The following is a 22,431-nucleotide window of genomic DNA, read 5'->3' on the forward strand; positions in this document are numbered from 1 at the left end:
TGCAGCCCACCAAGGCACAGGTATGTCACGGACACTGTCCCATGCACAGACGCTGGAGGGGATGCCCTCCCCTAAGCTCAGAAACCTGCACATAGATGCAAAGTCATGCGCAGCCACACCCAGGCACCACATGGGCAAACTCAGCCAGTCCCACACAGGGGCCCAGCCTATGCACAATCTCATCCACCAGCCTTGTCCAGAGCAGGGAACCCAATGCCCAGGCCACACCAAACCGACACAGTACCAATGGAATGGAATTTAATTGTCTCTACGAGGCTCCCTGGGCAGGGACTGCGGGGCCTTTGGCAGAGCCCTGGCTAATGGAATCAAAGGTGCCCATCAGCCAGCGCCAGGCAGGGTGGCAGCCCCAGGGTCTGGCTGAGGCAGTCAGCATTTTGGGCTGTTGCTTAAGACAGTTTCTGAGACTAGTCGAGGGTAGGGAATGTTGCCTTTGAACAGAGAAGAAGGGGCTACAGTTAGAAAGGGGCTGGCAGGCTGGGGAGGGACTCCAAGGTCATAAGGTGAGGAACTGGGAGTTGGTCACAAGGTCCTTCATGGCCGGGCAATGGCTGAGGGGAATGTGGAGACGGAGTCCAACAGGCCGCGTGGATCAGGCCAGTTTCAGGAACTCCTGAAGTGTGTTTTGTTCCACAGCCTCCACGAAGAGCTCATAGTCCTGGAGAAGGGAGGCAAGACATGGTCACCTTGTGCTGGTGCCTTGTCTTAGTCGGACTCAGGCGGGTCCTCCTACAGGACTCCCCCCACCCCCGATCCCTGGCCCATACCCCACAGTACTGGTCCCCGTTGACAATCTGGGGTGGAGTCGCCTTGGGATTGCCTGCCAAGGCTCGCATCTCATCCCGCAAGGCGTTGTCCTGGGAGATGTCCACTAGCTGGTACTGGATGCGCTTCCCATCCAGGATGCGGGTCACCTCACTCTGCTGAGACTTGATCTGGGGGCAGAGGGTGGGCAAGGGTTAGAGTAAACAGGTTGGAAGATTTGTTGGGGGAACCTGGACAGAGGGAAAAGGGATTGAGTGGGAGCTTGCATTCTCCACATCCACTCCCTGCGGAGGGCTCTCTGGATACCAGGGGTTGGGAAGGGGAGTCAACACAGCAATGGTGTGGGAGGACAGCCCCCACCCCACACCCCCACGAAAAGTGGGATCAAGGGGCTGGAGCAATAGCACAGCGGGTAGGGCATTTGTTTGCCTTGCACGCGGCCGACCCGGGTTCGATTCCCAGCATCCCATATGGTCCCCTGAGCACCGCCAGGAGTAATTCCTGAGTGCATGAGCCAGGAGCAACCCCTGTGCATTGCCGGGTGTGACCCAAAAAGCAAAAAAAAAAAAAAAAAAAAAAGTGGGATCAAGTTCGGAATGGGGAGTGCCTGGGGCTCCAGGGGGAAAAGGCTGGGTAGGCCTGGGTAGAGGCTGGCCAGGAGACACCCCAGTCCCTCCGAGGTACACACACAGACGATACGTGAGGCACGGAAAGGCTGTGGGCTGGTCTGCCTAGCTGGAGGAGGGGATGTGTACAGAGGACGGGTGTTCCAACGACGGGGGATGGGCGTGGGAATTTCAAGCTGGGGCTGCTGAGGATCTAGGATGCCCAATGAAGGGGTTTGGGATGGGGCCACAGGGCCCGCTCCCAGACACCACCCGAGTGGCAGTGCCCAGCGCCGTAAACCGCTTCCCCACCCCCCACCCCCATCGCCTCCTCTAGCCCCGGGGGCGGGTCCCAGGAGCTGGGTCCGCTGGGGACCTGGCTGCCCGCGCTCTTCCCCAGCGCCGCTGCGGGCGCGCACTCACTTCTCGGGAGCCGGTGACCGACGTGCTGTAGACACGCAGGCCGCTCATGCTGCGGGTGTGGGGGCAGATCGACAGGAGCTGCACGGCCTGGAGACGACGACGCCGCCGCGCTCGGGAGCGGTTTCCTTCCTGCTCAGCCCGAGAGTCACTGCTCGCCGGACCAATGGGCGGCTCCGCAGTCTCGCGGCCGGGGCGGGGCCTGCACGACCCCGCCCCGCGCAGCCGCCCCCATCTTCCCCTCCCCCGCGGACCAGGCGGCCCCGCCCTCCGAGGGCGCTGTACCGCCCACCTCTTTTCCGACCAGGGGCTGGTAGTATGGAGGCTGGGCTGGGATCTTAAGGCAGGGACAGGGCTCAAAGGTTAGCAAAGGCCTCCTCAGCCCTGCTGGGATTTATAGCCCAGGCACCGAGCCCTACTGCCACGCCGCCTGAGGCTTTAAAGGCTTCAGCTCTTTTCAAACGTGAGCTAGGCATCCTCCCTCCCTGCAGGATCCTCCTTTTTCTTACTCCCAGGCAGGGTGGGGACACAGCCACCCACACCTAGCCAGATGACCAGAGCTGCGCGAAGGCAGGGCCAGCCCCCGCTAGAATTCCCCCAAAGTTCCCCTGCACTGAGAGGCGGGTTTAGACAAGGGTGGGTGGTGGCAGGAGGCGCAGCCACACCCTGGAGGAGCCAGATGGGAGCCAAGGCTGTGAGCTCTGAGAAGGATGGAGGCAGAGATGTATCCCTCAGAGGGCCTGAGCCCCGAGGTCGAGTTCTGCCGTAAGTCTTCAGGTGCTTGAGCCTAACCCCCAACTCCACGGCTGCAGAACAGCACCCCCAAGCTGCGGCTCAGCGGGAGATTTAACGCCAGGCCCAACTTTGGAGACTGTCTGCAGGGCTGGACACGACACCCCTCAGAAGTCTCCCTAGGTTCAGGGCTAGAGAGTGGCTGTGAGGCAGTGGCCTGAAATGCTCTGCTTGAAACCACTTCCTTACAGCATGCAGAGGCAGGCGACTTCCTCTCTCAGGTGATTACCTAAACTTCCCCTAACAAACTTGCTCATGACTCAGGGCGGCCTAGCCTAATAGAAAGTGGTGTGGGAAGAGCTTATTTGGCCCCGAGAACAGAAGTGGAAGTGCTAAACAGGACATGAAGCTGGACCTGCAAAGGCTCCTCCTTGCTGTTGTCTTGGGAAACTGGGTAAACACTCAAGTTTTAGTTCTAGTAAGCCAAAATGAGGGGTGGAGGACAGTGGTAACGGAAAGCAATGGAAAACTGGGGAGGTCTGTTAAATATTTTATTTTGTAATCAAAATAGGCAATACAAACCAGCTGACATAACAAGGATTCATATAAATAACTGCTTATAAACTTTATGAGGAAACATACCCGTGAGCATGGTGGCTGGGCTCCCAACACAGGGTGGAGACCAACAAGGCGCTCTGCTTTTAGGAGGCAGGAACCCAGAGGATGAGGGGATGGCTGGGTGCAGCTGCTCTGAATGGAAGGGATAAGTCACTCCATAAATAAAACACAAAACTTGTAAAAGCACTTGAGTTTCATTCAGGCCTAAGAGTGAGGTCCAGGATGCCTTGCAAGAATCTCAGTGGCTGATTCTGGCTTGTGAGCCACTCGCTGTTCCTCCAGATCCACGAGGCTCCTCCTTGGCCTGACTCCAGATCTAAAGCACCTGGGCCGGTCTGACAGTCAGGTACAAACTATGTGATACTCCCTAAACAAGGAAGCAAGAGAAAACCAAAAAACAGAGGGGATCCAAAAGTCCCAGAGAAACAAAACAAACCCAGAAAACAAAACTGTATCTTACAGTCAACATGTCCTGGGATCTCTGAACATTCAAGGAGCCTTGGAAAAGGAAAGCTACCCACCCTCCGCATTCATCCCAAACATGAGAGGCACAAATAGGGGGACGGGCCTTGCCCACAGGGCCAGGGGATGAGCAGCTTCATAGCTACCCTGAAACATTCTGGGGGTAAATCGTGTCTAAACCAGGATAAAGTTAATACTTTTTAAGTCCAAGGGGCCTGAAAGTAATGAGGCAGCCAAGAATCCAAGAGTACAGGTAAGTTGGAGAATGGGATCTCCAACAGGATACTGTAAAGGAGTGGGAGCACAGATGATGGAGCACTGGCTATAGTCTCCAAACCCCCAATTCTACAGGGTCCTTTTATAATGAATGATCACCCTGAGGCTTCTGTGAGAAGGGCCCTGAGGAAAAAGCAGTGAGATTAGGCCTAAGAAAAACTAGGAGGCCAGCTTAGTTCCCACAAGCTGGCACTTGGAGCCTGAGAATTCTCTAACAGCCATAACTACCGGCAGTCTTCCCACACCCCGCTAACTCTGGGCATTAGCAGAACAAGGTATGAAGTGGAAATGAACGTGGAGCCATCCTAGAGGATGAAGAAGGTAGCTGAGTAGCCTTGCTTGCCTTTCATAATGACTTGGAGCTGGGAATAGTCTGTGAAGACTTATACTAGTCCACCTGCAAAAGGCAAATGAATCTGTATGAAAGGAAAGGTACAATCTGACCAGGCAAAGCCAGTGTAGGGTAGTGAAAGCAGATTTCCCTAATCAGTCTTTACCCAGATGCAGGCTCTTACCTCCTCTCCCACCCTTTACTCTGGGAATAGCAGCAAATAGAGGCAAGGGCTTGTTGGGGCAAAACCTGCTGGACTGGGTTCAAAGATCAGATCCTCCAGGGCTAATGTTAGCCCATCCCATTTCCAGCATTCTTCACTGTGTGACACAGTTTTCTCCCATGTCCTGGGCATATCTGTCTGACATGGTGGTCCTCAAGTCCTCGATGTCATGGCGCAGCTGTTGAACCTCTTCTAGTTTCTTTCTGAGCACATCTGGCTTCTGTAAATCTAGCTGAGTTCCGGGATGCTGCGTAGCTAGAAGAGAGCATTTTAAGAGAACATTATTAAGTCATTTAGGACAGCAGTTTTCAATCACTGGTCTACAGATCTAAAGATTTAGGGGGCCAGAGAGACAGTACAGAAGTTAAGGCATTTGCTGAGCATGTGGCTGACCTAAGTTTGATCTCTAGCATCATATATGGTCCCCGGAGCACTGCAGGAGTAGCTCCTGAGCACTGCTAGGCATGATCTCAAAACCAAAATACGTAAACCACTAATTTAAGAGACACTTTCACTTGGAGGGAAAAGTATGGATTGGCAGTAGTATCTTGAGGTCAATGGTCTTAGGATGTCAATGGTCTTAGGATGACATACTTTTCAAAAAGCACTTAAGAGTGAGGCTGGAGCAGGTAAGGCACTTGCCTCGCACATAGTCAACCTGAGTTTGATCCCTGGCACTACATCAAACTCCAAGCCCCACAAGTAATCACTGAGCAAAGCTAGGAGTAAGCTTAGAGCACTGCCAGGTGTAGCCATAAACAACAACTACAACAAATCAGGAAGTGGGGGCTGGAGTGACAGTACAGCCGGTAGGGCATTTGTCTTGCATGTGACTACCCTGGGTTTGATTCCCAGCATCCCATATGGTCCCCCGAGCACCACCAGGAGTAATTCCTCAGTGCAGAGCCAGGAGTAACCCCTGTGCATCGCTGGGTGTGACCCAAAAATTAAAAAAAAAAAAAAAAAAAAAGGTAGAGGGGTTGGGGATGTGAGTCAGTGGTAGAGTATAAGTCTCACATGTGTGTGTTTCTGGGTTTGATCCCCAGTACTACACACACATATACAAAATAAAAATAATGCAGATACGAGGCTAGGGAGATAGCTCAAAAGGTTGGGTCAATCCTTGGCACTGAATGGTCCCTCAAATACTGTCAAGGACCCCTGATCATGTCAACAGGGGCAGCTTCAAGCATTGCTATGTGTAGTCCCAAACAAAAAGGCAGATGGTAATAGTGACTAATTACCTTGCTGCTCAAGGTCCACTTTTTTTTTTTAAAGGTTTTATTTTATTTTATTTTTTTGCTTTTTGGGTCACACCCAGCATTGCACGGGGGTTACTCCTGGCTCATGCACTTAGGAATTACTCCTGGCGGTGCCCAGGGGACCATATGGGATGCTGGGAATCGAACCCGGGTCGGCTGCGTGCAAGGCAAACGCCCTACCTGCTGTGCTATCACTCTAGCCCCTCAAGGTCCACTTTTTTTTTTCATTATTTTATTTTTTTTTTGCTTTTTGGGTCACACCTGGCGATGCACAGGGGTTATTCCTGGCTCTGCACTCAGGAATTACTCCTGGCGGTGCTCAGGGGACCATATGGGACGCTGGGAATCGAACCCGGGTCGGCTGCATGCAAGGCAAACGCCCTACCCGCTGTGCTATTGCTCCAGCCCCTCAAGGTCCACTTTTTATCTGTCTTGTATGTAGATACCAATACAGATATCTGTTCTCAAAATAAATTTAAAGGATATCTATTTTGCAACATAATAACTTACGAGGAAAGCGACCAGGCCTACTTAACCCTGTTGGTAAAATTGAATAAAGTGAGAGGAGAATGAAAGCCACTGCCTCCTAGATCACTGAATAGCTTGAGGACTCACAGTGAATGCCCAGGAGCAGGGAGAGATTGGGGTCATGGCCCTGGGCCCTCTGGGTCACAATGCTACACACAGCCTGCAGATCTTGAAGGCAACTGGCCAACTCTTGATGTAGGTCAAATGCCAGCTGGGCCGTGTCTGGTGAAGATGGAGACGCTGGTTGGGCCTGGCGCAGGTGTTCCTGCAGTGTGAGATTCTTCTCAATCAAGTCTTGGTTCTGCACTGAAAGCTGAACAGATAGATGGGCAAGCATTAGCCCAGGCTTACAGAAAGGCAGAGCATTTGTGCACAAAGGTGACTATGTGCATATATGGGTGTGGAGGAGGGAAGACTCTTAAGTCACAGGCATTGTACCCCTTCACCTAGTTCTTACTCCAGGTTGGTTGGGCCCACAGGGCTCTAGCCTTGAGGAGGAAACTGCTCCCCAACAGCCTCTGAGTCATTAGCCTCCAGGTTTCTGTTCAGGAACTAAAGAAGACACTCCCGCCCCTCGGAACTCTATCTGAAGCCAGTCCCTCAGCCAACTCTGTTAGCCAAGCTATTAGAGAAGGCTTAACAGGAACTCTGAAATCTGAGCAGCCCCTGGTTTCAATCTCTCCCTGTCACCCTGACAAAAATGGCCACCAGCCAGCCTGATTAGAGTGTGTCAGAGGAATAAAAGGGGAAAGACAACATGACAGATGGGGGTGAGAGCAACTGGAAAAATTGGGGACCTGGAGGATAGTGCTGGGAAATATTCCTTTCCAAGCCTTAAGACTATTTATGTGTACCTGTGTCTCTTTCCAGCCCCATCTCTGAACAGTTTAACCCAGTCCCTTTCCTTCCCTACCTCTACTCTGTTTCAAAGACACTGAATAGAGTTCCTCTTCCAGGCCCTGCCTTTCACTCGCACTGGGCTGGGCCATGTGACAATCTGAGTCCTGGGAGACTTCTTCCTAGGCATTCAGCCAATGAACTTGGTCACCACCTGCTGACAACTGTTTACTCCATGAGGACTACCAAACTGTTAGTTTTCTTGAGCCCTTCCCGTGAAACACCAAACTTACGGCAGCAGGAAGAAAAAGGGAAAAAGAGAATGACTTCACAACCAAATAAACTATTTCTGGGTCACTCTAAGATAGGCTTAATATATAGAGAAATGCAAATTTTCCTACTTGTCTGCCCCCCAAAAAACCTACTCTCAAACATGGGAACTCTTTGGGAAAAGGGTAAGGAAGGAACACAAAGAAGTCGTATGTGCAGGCAGTACTAGGAGACCTAGTTGATACTTGCTCACCTCTTTCACAGCAGTGCGCAGCTGCTGCAGGACTGTCTCCCTCCGCTGGGCCTCCTCTTTTAGGGCTTGGCTTGTTCCTTCTTCCTGAGCCACTTCCTGTTCTAGGCTCTGAATCCATGGCAAGGAGCAGTGACAGAACACACGAGGAATAACAAGTTGGCCTCAGATGGTACCCAGACACTGCTGCTACTGAGATTATTATTATTATTATTACTATTTTGCTTTTTGGGTCACACCCGGTGATGCACAGGGGTTACTCCTGCCTCTGCACTCAGGAATTACCCCCGGGCAGTGCTCAGGGGACCATATGGGATGCTGGGAATCAAACACGGGTCGGCCGCATGCAAGGCAAACGCCCTACCCTCTGTGCTATTGCTCCAGCCCCATGCTACTGAGATTATTTTACAACAATTTTATCTGTGACTTCCCACTTAAACCCTGGTGTAGCCCCTGATCATGTAACAAAGACCACCTTTTCTCAGCAAGGCATTCCAGGAAAGCCTGGCCCTTCCTTACTTTTCTAGCTGTATCTTTGTGTGTGCATATGGTGGGGGGGGGGCGGATGTGTGTGTGTATGTGTGTGTGCGTGTGTGCGCGCGCGCGTGTTGAACCCTAGGTTCAATGTACTAGAACACATGAGAAGTATGTGCTCTACCACTGAGTCATATTCCCTGGCCCTAGTCATAACTCTTTATGCCTTATACATGACTTCCCTGCAGTCACATGAAAATGAATCATCCTTCACAAGACTGTAACTTATTTGAAGGCAGAAATGTGCCTTCAATTGAGTTAAATAATCACTAAGCACTTAACTGTGGCAGGCACTGAAAATATTAAAAATAATACCAAACAGTTGTTGTCTTTAGAGGTGCTCACAGTCAAATGCTCCTGACAACACTGTCCATTAAAAGTTTGACAGAGAAGAGAAGGGTATGAGAGCACTGGTCTAAAAGTGTGAGTAGGTGTATGTATGTAGGAAGTCAGGATTACAATTAGCTGCAATTTTGAAACTAAGTTAGATATATTTTTTGTTGTTGCTGTTTTCTGCGTCACACCCCATGATGCTCAGGGCTCATTCCCAGCTCTGCACTCAGGAATCACCCTGGCAGTGCTTGGGGACCATATGGGATGCTGGAGATCAAACCTGGGTCAGCCATACCTACTATTGCTCCAGCTTCAATAAATTCTTAATTCTGCATTTTCCCATTTTGTATTGATAAAAAAGATAACCACCCATGAAGTCTCTCTCATTTCTATACATGTAAGGTGATCAGCTGAGGTGACCTAATTCTGAAAAATGCACCTGAATTTTAATTTGCCTGAGAAATCTCAAGGGTAAATATACTATTTAAAATACTGGGTCTCCAATATCCCTGATGAATACCGATGCAAAGATCCTCAACAAATATTAGAAAATAGGATCCAGCAACTCATCAAAAAGATCATATGCTATGACCAAGTGGGATTCATCCCAGGGATGCAAGGATGGTTTAACATTCGGAAATCAATCAACATAATCCATCATATCAACAAAAGTAAAGATAAAAACCATATGATCACATCAATAGATGCAGAGAAAGCATTTGACAAGATCCAACATCTGTTCATGATGAAAACCCTCACCAAAATGGGTTTTGGAGGAACTTTCCTCAAGATAGTCGAAGCCATCTACCACAAGCCTACGGCAAGCATTATTCTCAATGGGGAAAAACTAAGGGCCTTTCCTCTAAGATCAGGCACAAGACAAGGATGCCCACTCTCACCACTTCTCTTCAATATAGTACTGGAAGTACTTGCGATAGCTGTTAGACAAGAAAAAGAGATTAAGGGCATCCAGATAGGAAAGGAAGAAATCAAACTCTCATTATTCGCAGACAATATGATACTATATCTAGAAAAGCCTAAAGCCTCTACTAAGAAACTCTTAGAAACAACAGACTTATACAGTAAAGTTGCAGGCTACAAAATCAATACCCAAAAATCCATGGCCTTCCTATATACAAACAATGAGGCAGAGGAAAGGGACATGAAAAAAGCAATCCCATTCACAATCGTGCCCCATAAAATCAAGTACCTCGGAATAAGCTTAACCAAGGAAGTAAAGACCTCTACAAAGAAAACTATAAAACACTACTCCATGATATAAAAGAGGACATGAGGAAATGGAAACATATACCTTGCTCAGGGATAGGGAGAATTAATATTGTCAAAATGGCAATACTTCCCAAAGCATTATACAGATTCAACGCGATCCCTATAAGGATTCCCATGACATTCTTCAAAGAAACGGATCAAGCAATCCTAAAATTCATATGGAACAACAAATGCCCATGGATAGCTTAAACAATTCTTGGGAAAAAAAGGATGGGAGGCATCACCCTCCCCAACCTCAAACTTTACTACAAAGCGGTAACAATTAAAACAGCATGGTACTGGGGCTGGAGTGATAGCACAGCGGGTAGGGAGTTTGCCTTGCATGCGGCCGACCCGGGTTCGATTCCCAGCATCCCATATGGTCCCCTGAGCATGGCCAGGGGTGGTTCCTGAGTGCAGAGCCAGGAGTAACCCCTGTGCATCGCTAGGTGTGACCCAAAAAGCAAAAAAAAAAAAAAAAAAAAACAGCATGGTACTGGAACAAAGGCAAAGCCACAGACCAATGGAACAAGGTGGAATATCCCCACACACAACCCCAAATGTATGATCATCTAATCTTTAATAAGGGAGCAAGAAATGTGAAGTTGAGCAATGAAAGCCTCTTTAACAAATGGTGCTGGCAAAACTGGACAACCACATGCAAAAGAATGGGCTTAGACCTCGACCTGACACCATGCACAAAAGTCAGATCAAAATGGATTAAAGACCTCAACATCAGACCACAAACCATAAGGTACATATGAAGACATGGTCGGTAAAACCCTCCACGATATTGAAGATAAAGGTATCTTCAAAGATGACATGCAGCTGGCCAAGCAAGTGAAAACAGAGATAAACAAATGGGACTACATTAAACTAAAAAGCAAAAGATACAGTGACCAGAATACAAACACAATCTACAGAATGGGAAAGGATATTTACCCAATACCCATCAGATAAGGGGTTGATATCAAGGGTATATAAAGCACTGGTTGAACTCTACAAGAAGAAAACATCCAACCCCATCAGAAAATGGGGCAAAGAAATGAACAGAAACTTTCCCAAGGAAGAAATACGAATGGCCAAAAGGCACATGAAAAAGTGCTCTACATCACTAATCATCACGGAGATGCAGATCAAAACAACCATGAGATACCACTTCACACCACAGAGACTGGCACACATCCAAAAGAACAAAAGCAACTGCTGTTGGAGAGGATGTGGGGAGAAAAGGACCCTTCTACACTGCTGGTGGGAATGTCGACTGGTTCAGCCCTTTTGGAAAACAATATGGACGATTCTCAAAAAATTAGAAATTGAGCTCCCATTTGACCCAGCAATACCACTGCTGGGAATATATCCCAGAGAAACAAAAAAGTATAGTTGAAATGACATTTGCACTTATATGTTCATCGCAGCACTATTTACAATAGCCAGAATCTGGAAAAAAGCCGAGTGCCCTAGAACAGATGACTGGTTGAAGAAACTTTGGTACATCTATACAATGGAATACTATGCAGCTGTTAGGAAAAATGAGGTCATGAAATTTGCATATAAATGGATCAGCATGGAAAGTATCATGCTAAGTGAAATGAGTCAGAAAGAGAGAGACAGACATAGAAAAATTGCACTCATCTGTGGAATATAGAATAACAGAGTAGGAGACTAACACCCAAGAATAGTAGAAATAAGTACAAGGAAGTTGACTACATGGATTGAAAGCTGGCCTCACATTCTGGGGAGAGGGCAGCTCAGATAGAGAAGGGAACACCAAGTAAAATGTGGTTGGAGGCCACGAGGGGGAAGGGTGATGCGTGCTGAATATAGACTAGATACTGAACACAATGGCTACTCAACACCTTTATTGCAAACCACAACACCTAATTAGAGAGAGAGAACAAAAGGGAATACCCTGCCACAGTGGCAGGGTGGGGTGGGGGAGATGGGATAGTGGGGGGATGGGGAGGGATGCTAGGTCTATTTGTGGTAGAGAATGGGCACTGGTGAAGGGATGGGTTCTCGAACTTTGTATGAGGGAATCATGAGCATGAAAATGTATAAATCTGTAACTGTACCCTCACGGTGACTCACTAATTAAAAAATAAATAAATCTAAAAAAATAAAATAAAATAAAATACTGGGTCTCCCTTCTACAATGCTGTGGGAATGCCAACTGGTTCAGCCCTTTTGGAAAACAATATGGACACTTCTCAAAAAAATTAGAAATTGAGCTTCCATTTGATCCAGCAATACCACTTCTGGGAATATATCCCGGAGAAACAAAAAAGTACAGTCGAAATGACATCTGCACTTATATGTTCATCATGGCACTGTTTACAATAGCCAGAATTTGGAAAAAACCCGAGTGCCCGAGAACAGATTACTGGTTAAAGAAACTTTGATACATCTATACAATGGAATACTATGAAGCTGTTAGAAAAGATGAAGTCATGAACTTTGCATATAAGTGGATCAACATGGAAAGCATCATGCTAAGTGAAATGAGTCAGAAAGAGAGAGACAGACATAGAAAGATTGCACTCATCTGTGGAATATAGAATAACAGAGTAGGAGACTAACACCCAAGAATAGTAGTATATAATACAAGGAGGTTGGCTCCATGGCTTGGAAGCTGGCCTCACATGCTGGGGGAAAGGCAGCCCGGATAGAGAAGGGAACACCAAGTAAAATGTGGTTGGGGATCCTGCGCGGGAAGAGAGATGCGTGCTGAAAGTAGACTAGAGACTGAACACGATGGCCACTCAATACCCCTATCGCAAACCACAACATCCAAAAGGAGAGAGAGAACAAAATGGAATGCCCTGCCACAGTGGTGAGGCGGGCTGGGGGGGAATGGGATTGGAGGGTGGGAGGGATGCTGGGTTCATTGGTGGTGGAGAATGGACACTGGTGGAGGGATGGCTTCTCAAACTTTGTATGAGGGAAACACAAGCACAAAGATGGGTAAGTTTGTAACTGTACCCTAATGGTGACTCACTAATTAAAAAAATTTAAAAAAATAATAAAATAAAATACTGGGTCTGGCGAGTGGCCACACTTTTGTGTGGCCGCTCTGCTGCTGATCGACCACTATTCAGAGGCCAGCTAGACTACTTTTGGTCCCAGCAACTGCTTGCAGCCATGTCTCTAGACTGTGAACTAAGCCATAGCCCCATACCGGCCGAGGAGCGGAAAGATCCTTCTTTCTAGTTTTTTCCCCCAAGTCACATCTTACTTAAATACTACAGTCTTTTCGGGGACAAGCAACGTGGCGTCTGCCATATTATGAGGACTATTTTTTTTTTCTTTTTGGTTTTTGGGTCATACCCGGCAATGCACAGGGGTTACTCCTGGCTTTGCACTCAGGAATTACTCCTGGCGGTGCTCAGGGGACCACATGGGATGCTGGGATTCGAACCCGGGTTGGCTGCGTGCAAGGCAAACGCCCTACCCGCTATGTTATCGCTCCAGCCCCCTATGAGGACTATTAAGCAGGTATGAACTTGGTGGCTCAGGAAGGAGGATAGAAAAAAAAAAACGACTATGAACTTGAAACAGCGGGACGCGTGGACAGTCTCGGGCAGGGCCCTTGGCCCACGCTCTGCCGAGATTCGACCCAAGTGGTCACACTTTTATGCGGCTGCTCTGCTGCTGATCGACCACGATCTGGAGGCCAGCTAGACTACTTTTGGTCCCAGCAACTGCTTGCAGCCATGTCTCTAGACTGTGAACTAAGCCATTGCCCCATGCTGCCCCAGGAAGGGAAATGATGCAATTTCTAACATAAATCTCCCTGGACTTAATTACTAAAATACAAAATCCTAAGTCGCGATAGCAGCTGTGCGACTTCATATCTCGTCATTCTCAGCAATGGAAAACTAATTATCAAATACTTCCTTGTCAGTAGGGCTGTTTTTTTGGGGGGGAAACTCCAACAACAATAGTGAGTTTTGTGTTGAAATATGGAATGTAATCAAGGTAAAGAGAAAATGAAGTGAAATTTATCAGCTACGCAGGCAGGGTGGGGGGTTGAGGAGGTGGGAGGTATACTGGGGTTGTTGGTGGTGGAATATGGGCACTGGTGAAGGGATGGGTGTTTGAGCACTGTATAACTGAGACATAAGCCTGAGAACTTTGTAACTTTCCACATGGTGATTTGATAAAATAAATAATTTTTAAAAATAATTAAAAAAATTAAATACTGGGTCTGGGCTGGAACGATAGCACAGCTGGTAGGGTATTTATCTTGCACATAGCTGACCCAGGTTCGATTCCCAGCATCCCATATGGTCCCCTGAGCACTGCCAGGAGTAATTCCTGAGTGCATGAGCTAGGAGTAACCCCTGTGCAGTGCCGGTGTGACCCAAAGAGCAAAAATAAATAAATAAATAAATAATTTAAAATAAAATAAAATATTGGGTTTTTCGGGCTGGTGCAATAAGAAGATGTAGAGATTTAAATTAAGAAAGCAAATGTAAAGATTTAAAGACTTAAATTAAAATATGTCTATTCTGGCCCCAAACAGAAGCTAGGAGCCATCTTTGATTTTTAAAAAAAAAAATCTTTAACCTCCCTAGTTCTATCCATCACCAATTCCTCTCAATTTTACTTTGTAAATTCAATTCAACCTGACCCCTTACATCTCCCTTGTTTACCTGCCTTATGGTAGCCTAGGTGCCTTCATCATTTCCCCCTGTGATTTCTGCAATAAGTAATCTGCCGAGTTCCAGCTTTGCCTCTTTCTAGGTGACTATTTTCCACATGCTAGCCTGAGGTGCAAACCTGACCAAGTCACATCTTACTTAAATACTATAGTAGATTCCCATCACCTAAGAATAAAAGCTAACTTAGTTGAACAGTCTTTCCAAAGCTCAGTTCTCTTATTCACCATTTCACTTCAGCAAGGTCAAACGTTTGCAACTTCATGTTTAAGTTAGTATTTCATCCCTCCATAATCCTATCTGTGCTATTCCTTTGACCTGGAATTCCAATACAATCCAATCCAGCTTAATTTTTGCTGTTTAACTGCTCCATCCTTCTTCAAAACTTATATCTCCAGAAGTTCTGACACATCCCTAGTCACGTAGGGTACCTGGACATTCCTCTTTTAGTGTCGCACCAAACCCCCTTCCCAGTATGACTGCAGAATAAAAATTACTGAGAGTCTCATTCTTGAACTTGTATCACTGAGCTAACTGTACAGAAGAAAAATGAAGTGCTGGCTGAATTCTAGAATTCTGGCAGAATTCTAGAGTCTATCAGTAAGTCCTGCCCATCATATCTCAAGGACTCTAGCTCACCTGTACTTGTGAACGCAACTGATCCATCTTCTGCTGCTGCTTCTCCACAATCTGTAAAATTAGCAAGGGAGATTTTAAAAAACAAAAGCTGTTGGTGAGGTCAGAAATCAAGAGGCTGTACTGGGATCATTTTGAAAATTTTTTTGGATTTTGGGCCATACCTAGAGGTGTTTAGGGGATCTATGCTGTGCCAGGGATCTGAACCCAGGTGAGTAGGATAAAAGACAAATACTTTAACTGCTGTATTCTCTGTCTCTCTAGCCCCTCACTGACTTCAGGCCAATCAACAGTGAAATCAGACTGAAGATAATCTGCAAAAACGCTACAGGAATAGTGCAAGGGGTAAGGTACTGGCCTTGAATGTTACTGGCCCTGGTTTGATCCCTGGTACTATATATGATACCCCAGGAATGACCCCAGAACACAGGGTCAGAAGAAACAGGAGAGCCTCAAAAACCAATAAACCACTCTACAGAAATGGGATGAAGGGACAGTACAGAAATTCAGGCACTTGACTTTTATGCAGCACCCAACACCACAGGGAGTGACCCCCCACCATGGAGCTGAAAGTAGTCTCCGAACACTATCAGGCATAGCCCCAGTGACCTCCCATCTGCACAACACACCATAAAAAAGGAAGTATGTAGAAATGTAACCTGGGACTTCATATCCTGGCTAAGTAGCTTCATACTTCTCTGCTCAGTCACCAAAAAAGGCTTAGGCAGAAATGTTATATGTGATGATTGACAATGAGGATGATGGGGACCCCTCAGGCTGATCACTATAGACCAGTTGAACCAACTTTATTTTTTTTTATTTTTAAATTTTTATTTTTTTAATTGAATTACAGTGAGATACAAAGTTATTAATGATTTGGTTTCTGTCATATAATATGCCAAAACTTGTGCCTTCTTCACCAGTGTATATTTCCTAACACACACACACACACACACACACACACACACCCTCTCTGTGGCCGGCACTTTCCTCCTTCTCTCCCCCCTTTTGAGCACTATGGTTTGCAATATAGATACTGGAAGAACCAACTCTATTTATAGCCAGCAAACACTCTGGTTTTGGGTAAAAGTGACTGGGGCCTGGAGATAGTACAGCAGAGAGGGTGCTTGCCTTGCACACTTGATAACCCAGGTTCAATCCCTGATCTAACCATTTATGACCCCCTGAACACCACTGGAAGTGATCTCTAAGTGCAAAGCCAGAAATAAGCTTTTTTTTTTCCTTTTTGGGTCATACCCGGCAATGCCCAGCAGCTGCTCCTGGCTCCTGGCTCTACACTCAGAAATCACTCCTGGCAGTGCTCAAAGGACAACATGGGATGCTGGGGATTGAACCCAGGTACACCATGTGAAGGCAAACGCTCTACCTGCTCTACTATCACTCTGGCCCCCAAAAATAAGCCTTGAGCACAACTGGATGTGGCCCATTCAACCCCTTCCCCACAAAAAGAATTCAGTTTCATGAAATCTAACCTATCTAATCTACTCAGGGCTGTGAGATTGTATAGCTTTTGTCACGCTGACTCTGCCAGGAGAGAATCTGAATAGACCCTATTTTCTGTCTTTTGAGACTGAAGATACTCTAAGAACCATTTCTGGGTCGTCTTCTTCTTTTTTTGCTTTTTGGGTCACACTCAGTGATGCTCAGGGGTTACTCCTGCCTTTGCACTCAGGAATTACTCCTGGCAGTGCTTGGGGGACCATATGGGATGCCAGGGATCGAACCCGGATCAGCCTCGTGCACGGCAAACGCCCTACCAGCTGTGCTATTGCTCTGGCCCCTCTGGGTCTTCTTCTTTTGCTGACTTATGATTAGCAGGCCTTAGCTCCTTTTCTGATTAGTCTGGCCAAGACACTGGTTAGAACTCAACCCTATCCAAGAGTTTCTATATGATTCTGAGTCATACATGAAATGTACTTTTTCTCTTTTTGGCCTCACCCAGTGGTGCTCAGGTATCACTCCTGGCAGGCTCAAGGGACCATATGGGGTTCGAGGGATTGAACCTGGGCTGGCCATGTGTGAGGCAAATGCCTTAGCCACTGTGCTATTGCCCTGGTCCCTGATATGCACCACTTCTGAAGTATCTGGTTTGGAGATTTATTTATTTATTTGTTTGTTTGTTTGTCACTCCTGGCTCTGCACCCAGGAATCACCCCTGGCGGTGCTCAGGGAACCATATTGGATGCTGGGAATTGAACCCGGGTCGGCATCGTGCAAGGCAAATGCCCTACCCGCTGTGCTATTGCTTTGTCTCAGGCTTTCAAGTTGAACCTCCTTCTCTCTGCAGGCTGCACGGGTTTTTCTCTAGCAAATTCTCCAGCTCAGTCATTTTCTCCTGTAGCTCTGTGCTCCTCAACTCAGAATCCTTAAGCTGAGAAACAGAATCCCATGCGTAGGTCAAAAAGCCAAGAAAGCTTTGTCTCCTTATCTAAAGAAATTTGCAGTCTTTGGGGTTGGGGCAATAATACAGCAGGTAGGGCACTTCCCTTGTATGCAGTTGACCCAAGTTCAATTCTCATAGGATCCGTTCCCCAATCCCCACCAAGAGTGACCCCTAATGTGAAACCAGTAGTAAGCCTTGAGCATTGCTGGCTGTGATCTCTCAAAAAAAAAAAATTGCAGTACAGTTGCAAATCTGACACATATAAACACATATAAAGCTATTGCTCCAGCCCCTGGTTTGGAGATTCAGAGTTGTGTCCTCTAACTAACAAAAGGAAAAATACCTAAAATACACAGGGCTGACCTCCTACAAAAGAAAAGCTCTACTGTAGATAGTAGGTGGTCTAGGGTCAGAAACTTATGGTTTCTTTTGATTACACAAAATTCTCTTTTTCCTCAGTCTACTCTTATTATAACCAGACACCTTCAGTTACCTTCCGGAGAGAATCGCATTCCTTCTGCCAGGACTCCATGCCCACTTTGGCGCCTTCTTCCTGTTGAGCTGAACCTTCTCTACTGGTCTTCTCCACATTCTGCTTGTCTTGCAGGCTGGAAGATAGTGGTCTCTTGAAGAGATGTGGTTTTGACTTCTGATTCTGCTAATTGTTGGGGCTATTTTGGTGTTAGACCCTTTCAAGCCACAGTTGGCATGAAATGTATGGGAATAGTGTTTTAGATCTGATGTAATATAGAGTACGTCACACAGAAACTGCTCAGTATGTTAGTTTCCTTCCTTACTACTCGGAATCTATTTAATATAGATTCCAAATAATATCTACTCAGATATTCTCTACCACTAATTCTCTACCTATTCAAGACATTTTTATTCTTTATATATATATTTATTATAAGCATTTAAATTATAAGTCTTACGTACATACTATAGAAATTCTAGAGAATACATATTTTTGACACATATAGTTGGAGGAGAGTCACTTGACACATATAGTTGGGGCATAGCCAACTTTGTGTCCTAACACCGCTTCTGAATCCAACTAATGGTCCCAGAAAATGATTTCCATCATATCCCAATATCTGAGACAAACAACAAGGTCAGTACAGGATGAGAAATCCAACATATTTCATTAGAAACTAGATTTGGTCCAAGAGGCTGCTGAAATAGGTTTTCAGAAATTATAATTAATACGGAGGTTTCCAAGACACCCCGAGAGTGTACTACAAAATTCTGTTTTGTTTTAGAACTGTAGCAATTGAGAGCAATCCCTAGGACTGAAGAGAAACAAATTCTCCTAGTAACCTTTAGCTTACAAGGTTTAAAATAATGATAACCCTCAGTGCTAAACATTAGAATTTATTTATGTTTTTTTACAAATATACAAGTAACTCATTTCTTGGTTTACAAAGTGCTTATACTTATGCAACACACCTAATACTCAAGGATAATTATGCAGGGTTATTATTATTCTAGGTACTGCCTGAATCCTTCCAAAGGATACAATGAAAATATCCATTACAATCCACATTGCATCTCAAATGCATTATTTCTTGCCCGAAGCAATTTCTCTATTACTCACAATCTAGAGAACAACACTCAGATTTGCTCCAAGTTACACAGAAGTGAATAGGGGAAATTAGAACTAGACAAATTCTACACTCCTCTCCTCAACCCCCCTAAGGGTATTTACCTATGTCTTGTGGAGGAAAATTCTGCTTCTCTTTGTCTCAGGCTTTCAAGTTGAACCTCCTTCTCTCTGCAGGCTGCACGGGTTTTCTCTAGCAAATTCTCCAGCTCAGTCATTTTCTCCTGTAGCTCTGTGCTCCTCAACTCAGAATCCTTAAGCTGAGAAACAGAATCCCATGCGTAGGTCAAAAAGCCAAGAAAGCTTTGTCTCCTTATCTAAAGAAATTTGCAGTCTTGGGGCCGGAGTGATAGCACAGCGGGTAGGGCGTTTGCCTTGCACGCGGCCGACCCGGGTTCGATCCCCGGTATCCCATATGGTCCCCCAAGCACCGCCAGGAGTAATTCCTGAGTGCAAAGCCAGGAGTAACCCCTGAGCATCGCTGGGTGTGACCCAAAAAAGCAAAAAAAAAAAAAAAAAAGTCTATTTGAGCACAGCGGCCACTCAACACCTTTATTGCAAACCACAACAGCTAATTAGAGAGAGAAAACAGAAGGGAATGCCTTGCCACAGTGGCAGGGTGGGGTGGGGGGGAGATGGGTTTGGGGAGGGTGGGAGGGACACTGGGTTTACGGGTGGTGGAGAATGGGCACTGGTGAAGGGATGGGTTCCCAAACTTTGTATGAGGGAAGTATAAGCACAAAAGTGTATAAATCTGTAACTGTACCCTCACGGTGATTCTCTAATTAAAAATAAATAAATTTAAAAAAATAAATAAATAAAAAATAAAATAAAAAAAAAAAAAAAAGAAATTTGCAGTCTTTGGGGTTGGGGCAATAATACAGCAGGTAGGGCACTTCCCTTGTATGCAGTTGACCCAAGTTCAATTCTCATAGGATCCGTTCCCCAATCCCCACCAAGAGTGACCCCTAATGTGAAACCAGTAGTAAGCCTTGAGCATTGCTGGCTGTGATCTCTCAAAAAAAAAAAAAAATTGCAGTACAGTTGCAAATCTGACACATATAAACTTGAACATGATTCCTTTATAGTTTTCATTTCAGGAAGTCACAGGGTAACTGAACACTGCAGAGGTGAGAAAGTGCCTCTGCTTGGCCTTTCCCTGCCTGTACCCAGGTAAACCCAGATATTGCTACCTGCTGGCTCTGCTTCTGATGATCTTCTAGGGTTGGCAGGTCAGCCAGGTAGCGTTCCAAGGTTTCAATACGCTGCTGCTTCTCCCGGTTTTGCTCGGATTCCTTCTGGCATTTCTTTTTTAAATTATTGATATGTTTATCACGACCCTTGACCTAAAGGGAAAACATATAAAAAGCTGTGTCTGGTGACTTCTTTATGATGCTGAACATCAGTATTTTTTTTTTTTAATTTTATATTTATATATATATTTTTTTGCTTTTTGGGTCACTCCTGGCTCATGCACTCAGGAATCATCCCTGGCGGTGCTCAGGGGACCATATGGGATGCTGGGATTCGAACCCGGGTCGGCCGCGTGCAAGGCAAACGCCCTACCCGCTGTGCTATCGCTCCAGCCCCAAACATCAGTATTTTTCAAAGAACCATTGTCTCTGTCCTATGGGTTATAAATATTTTCCTGCTGCAATAAAAGGAGAAAGCTGATCAAATTTTACTATTAAGGCTGGGGTAATACAACTGAACTTTTTTCAATCCATGGTAATGGAAGAATTCTTTGACCAATTTTAAAATACTGGTAGCACTCGAGTAGTAAAAAAGAAATGTGTTTTGGGGCTGGAGTGATAGCACAACGGGTAGGGCATTTGCCTTGCACGTGGCCGACCCAGGTTCGATCCCAGGCATCCCATATGGTACCGAGCACCGCCAGGAGTAATTCCTGAGTGCAGAGCCAGGAGTAACCCCCGTGCATCGCCAGGTGTGACCCAAAAAGCAAAAACAAAACAAAACAAAACAAAAAAACACAAACAAACAAAAAAAAAAAGAAATGTGTTTTCGCAGATTTATAAGAGGTAGCTTTTTTTGGTTTGTTTGATTTTTCTCAGGACTTACTCCTGGTTCTGTGCTCAGGGATCACTCCTGATAGAGCTCAGGGGACCATATGGGATATTGGGAATCAAACCTGGGTCAGACATGTGCAAGGCAAGTGCCCTACCCCCTGTACTATTGCTCTGGCTCTTTAGGAAATATCTCTTTCAAGTTGAGCTTGAGTTGAGATGACATAGGCAAGTGACTGAGCACAATAAAGCCTAAATAATGAAATCTCAATAAAAACTCTGGATATCAACTTCCAGGTTAATGGATGCATGAACATGTAAGGGCAACATGCCCTGATTCCATGAACTGAAGGCATAGAACCACAGCTTTCAGATCTTCCCTGACAGCACCCTATGTGTCTCTTCATTTGCCTGTCCCTGATTTGTATCCTTTATAATAAAACTGCGAATTAACTTATTTTCTTGAATTCTGAGTCATATTGGTGACGTACTGAACCTAAAGGGTTCATGGGAATACCTGGATTTCTAGAAAGCTGTTCAGTCACATGGGTGGCCTGGGGCACCCAGAACTGAACTTGGCATCTTAAGCAAGCAAGTCCTATGGTAGACTATGCCCTTAAACTGCTTGACACCAACCTCTGGATAGTCTACATCAAAACTGAAGGATAGGGCTACAGAGACAGCAGAGGAGATAAGGTGTTTGTCTTGCATGCAGCTAATGTGGTATCAGATATGGTCCTCTGAGAACCACAAGAGTGATCCATCAGCACAGAACTGAAGCAAATATAGGGGCCAAGTGACAGTACAGTGGATAGTGTGCTTGCCTTGCATATGGCGGACCTAGATTTGATTCCAGGCACCAGATATGGTCCTCAGAACTTGCCAGAAGTGATTCCTGAGTGCAGAGCAAGAAGCCAGCCCTGGGCTACCCTCCCCCCAAAAAAAGAACTGAAATATAGGAGAAATAACTGTCCTATAAATATAAAACCAGTTTGCTTTGCATGCAGGAGGACCAGGTTTAATCCCTGACACTACATGATACCCCCTGAGCACTGCCAGGAATAATCCCCAAACACAGAACTGGGATTAGCCCTAAGCATCTCTGGATGTGATCTCCCACCACCAGAAAAATAAATTTTAAGGGCCAGAGCAATACTACAGTGGGTAGGGTACATGTAGGCCTTGTACATGTATGTGCTCATCAGGTTTGATCCCCAGCACCCCAATTGTCTCCCCAAGCACTGCCAGGAATAATTCCTGAGTGCACACCTTGAATATTGCTGGATTCAGCTCCAAAACAAACCAACAACAACAAATTAAAATTTATAAGGGGCTGGAGCAATATTACAGCAGGTAGGGCGTTTGCCTTGCAC

At 46.1% G+C, this 22,431-nt stretch overlaps 2 protein-coding genes across 3 annotated transcripts in view; both read right to left on the minus strand.

Annotated features, from left to right (window-relative positions):
• Positions 1–241: 241 nt before the first annotated feature.
• SH3BGRL3 (SH3 domain binding glutamate rich protein like 3) lies at positions 242–1,982 on the minus strand. Its single transcript, XM_004603467.3, has 3 exons — positions 1,812–1,982; positions 786–953; positions 242–676 (listed from the first exon to the last, which is right to left on the minus strand). Exons 1-3 carry the CDS (start codon positions 1,857–1,859, stop codon positions 611–613), a joined length of 282 nt encoding a protein of 93 aa, XP_004603524.3. The 5' UTR covers positions 1,860–1,982; the 3' UTR covers positions 242–610.
• Positions 1,983–2,115: 133 nt separating this feature from the next.
• The window catches only part of CEP85 (centrosomal protein 85), a 51,429-nt gene continuing 31,113 nt past the window's right edge, over positions 2,116–22,431 (minus strand). For both annotated transcript variants that reach the window (XM_055140336.1, XM_004603466.2), the window contains 7 exons: positions 20,228–20,380; positions 19,140–19,294; positions 17,928–18,042; positions 15,034–15,084; positions 7,601–7,708; positions 6,328–6,553; positions 2,116–4,705 (listed from right to left, as the gene is read on the minus strand). In XM_055140336.1, the coding sequence (XP_054996311.1) occupies positions 4,545–4,705; positions 6,328–6,553; positions 7,601–7,708; positions 15,034–15,084; positions 17,928–18,042; positions 19,140–19,294; positions 20,228–20,380 (969 nt within the window). In that variant the 3' untranslated portion in view covers positions 2,116–4,544. The remainder of the gene's footprint in view (positions 4,706–6,327; positions 6,554–7,600; positions 7,709–15,033; positions 15,085–17,927; positions 18,043–19,139; positions 19,295–20,227; positions 20,381–22,431) is intronic.

The sequence above is a fragment of the Sorex araneus genome, chromosome 5, assembly GCF_027595985.1.
Source record: "Sorex araneus isolate mSorAra2 chromosome 5, mSorAra2.pri, whole genome shotgun sequence".
Lineage (NCBI taxonomy): Eukaryota > Metazoa > Chordata > Mammalia > Eulipotyphla > Soricidae > Sorex > Sorex araneus.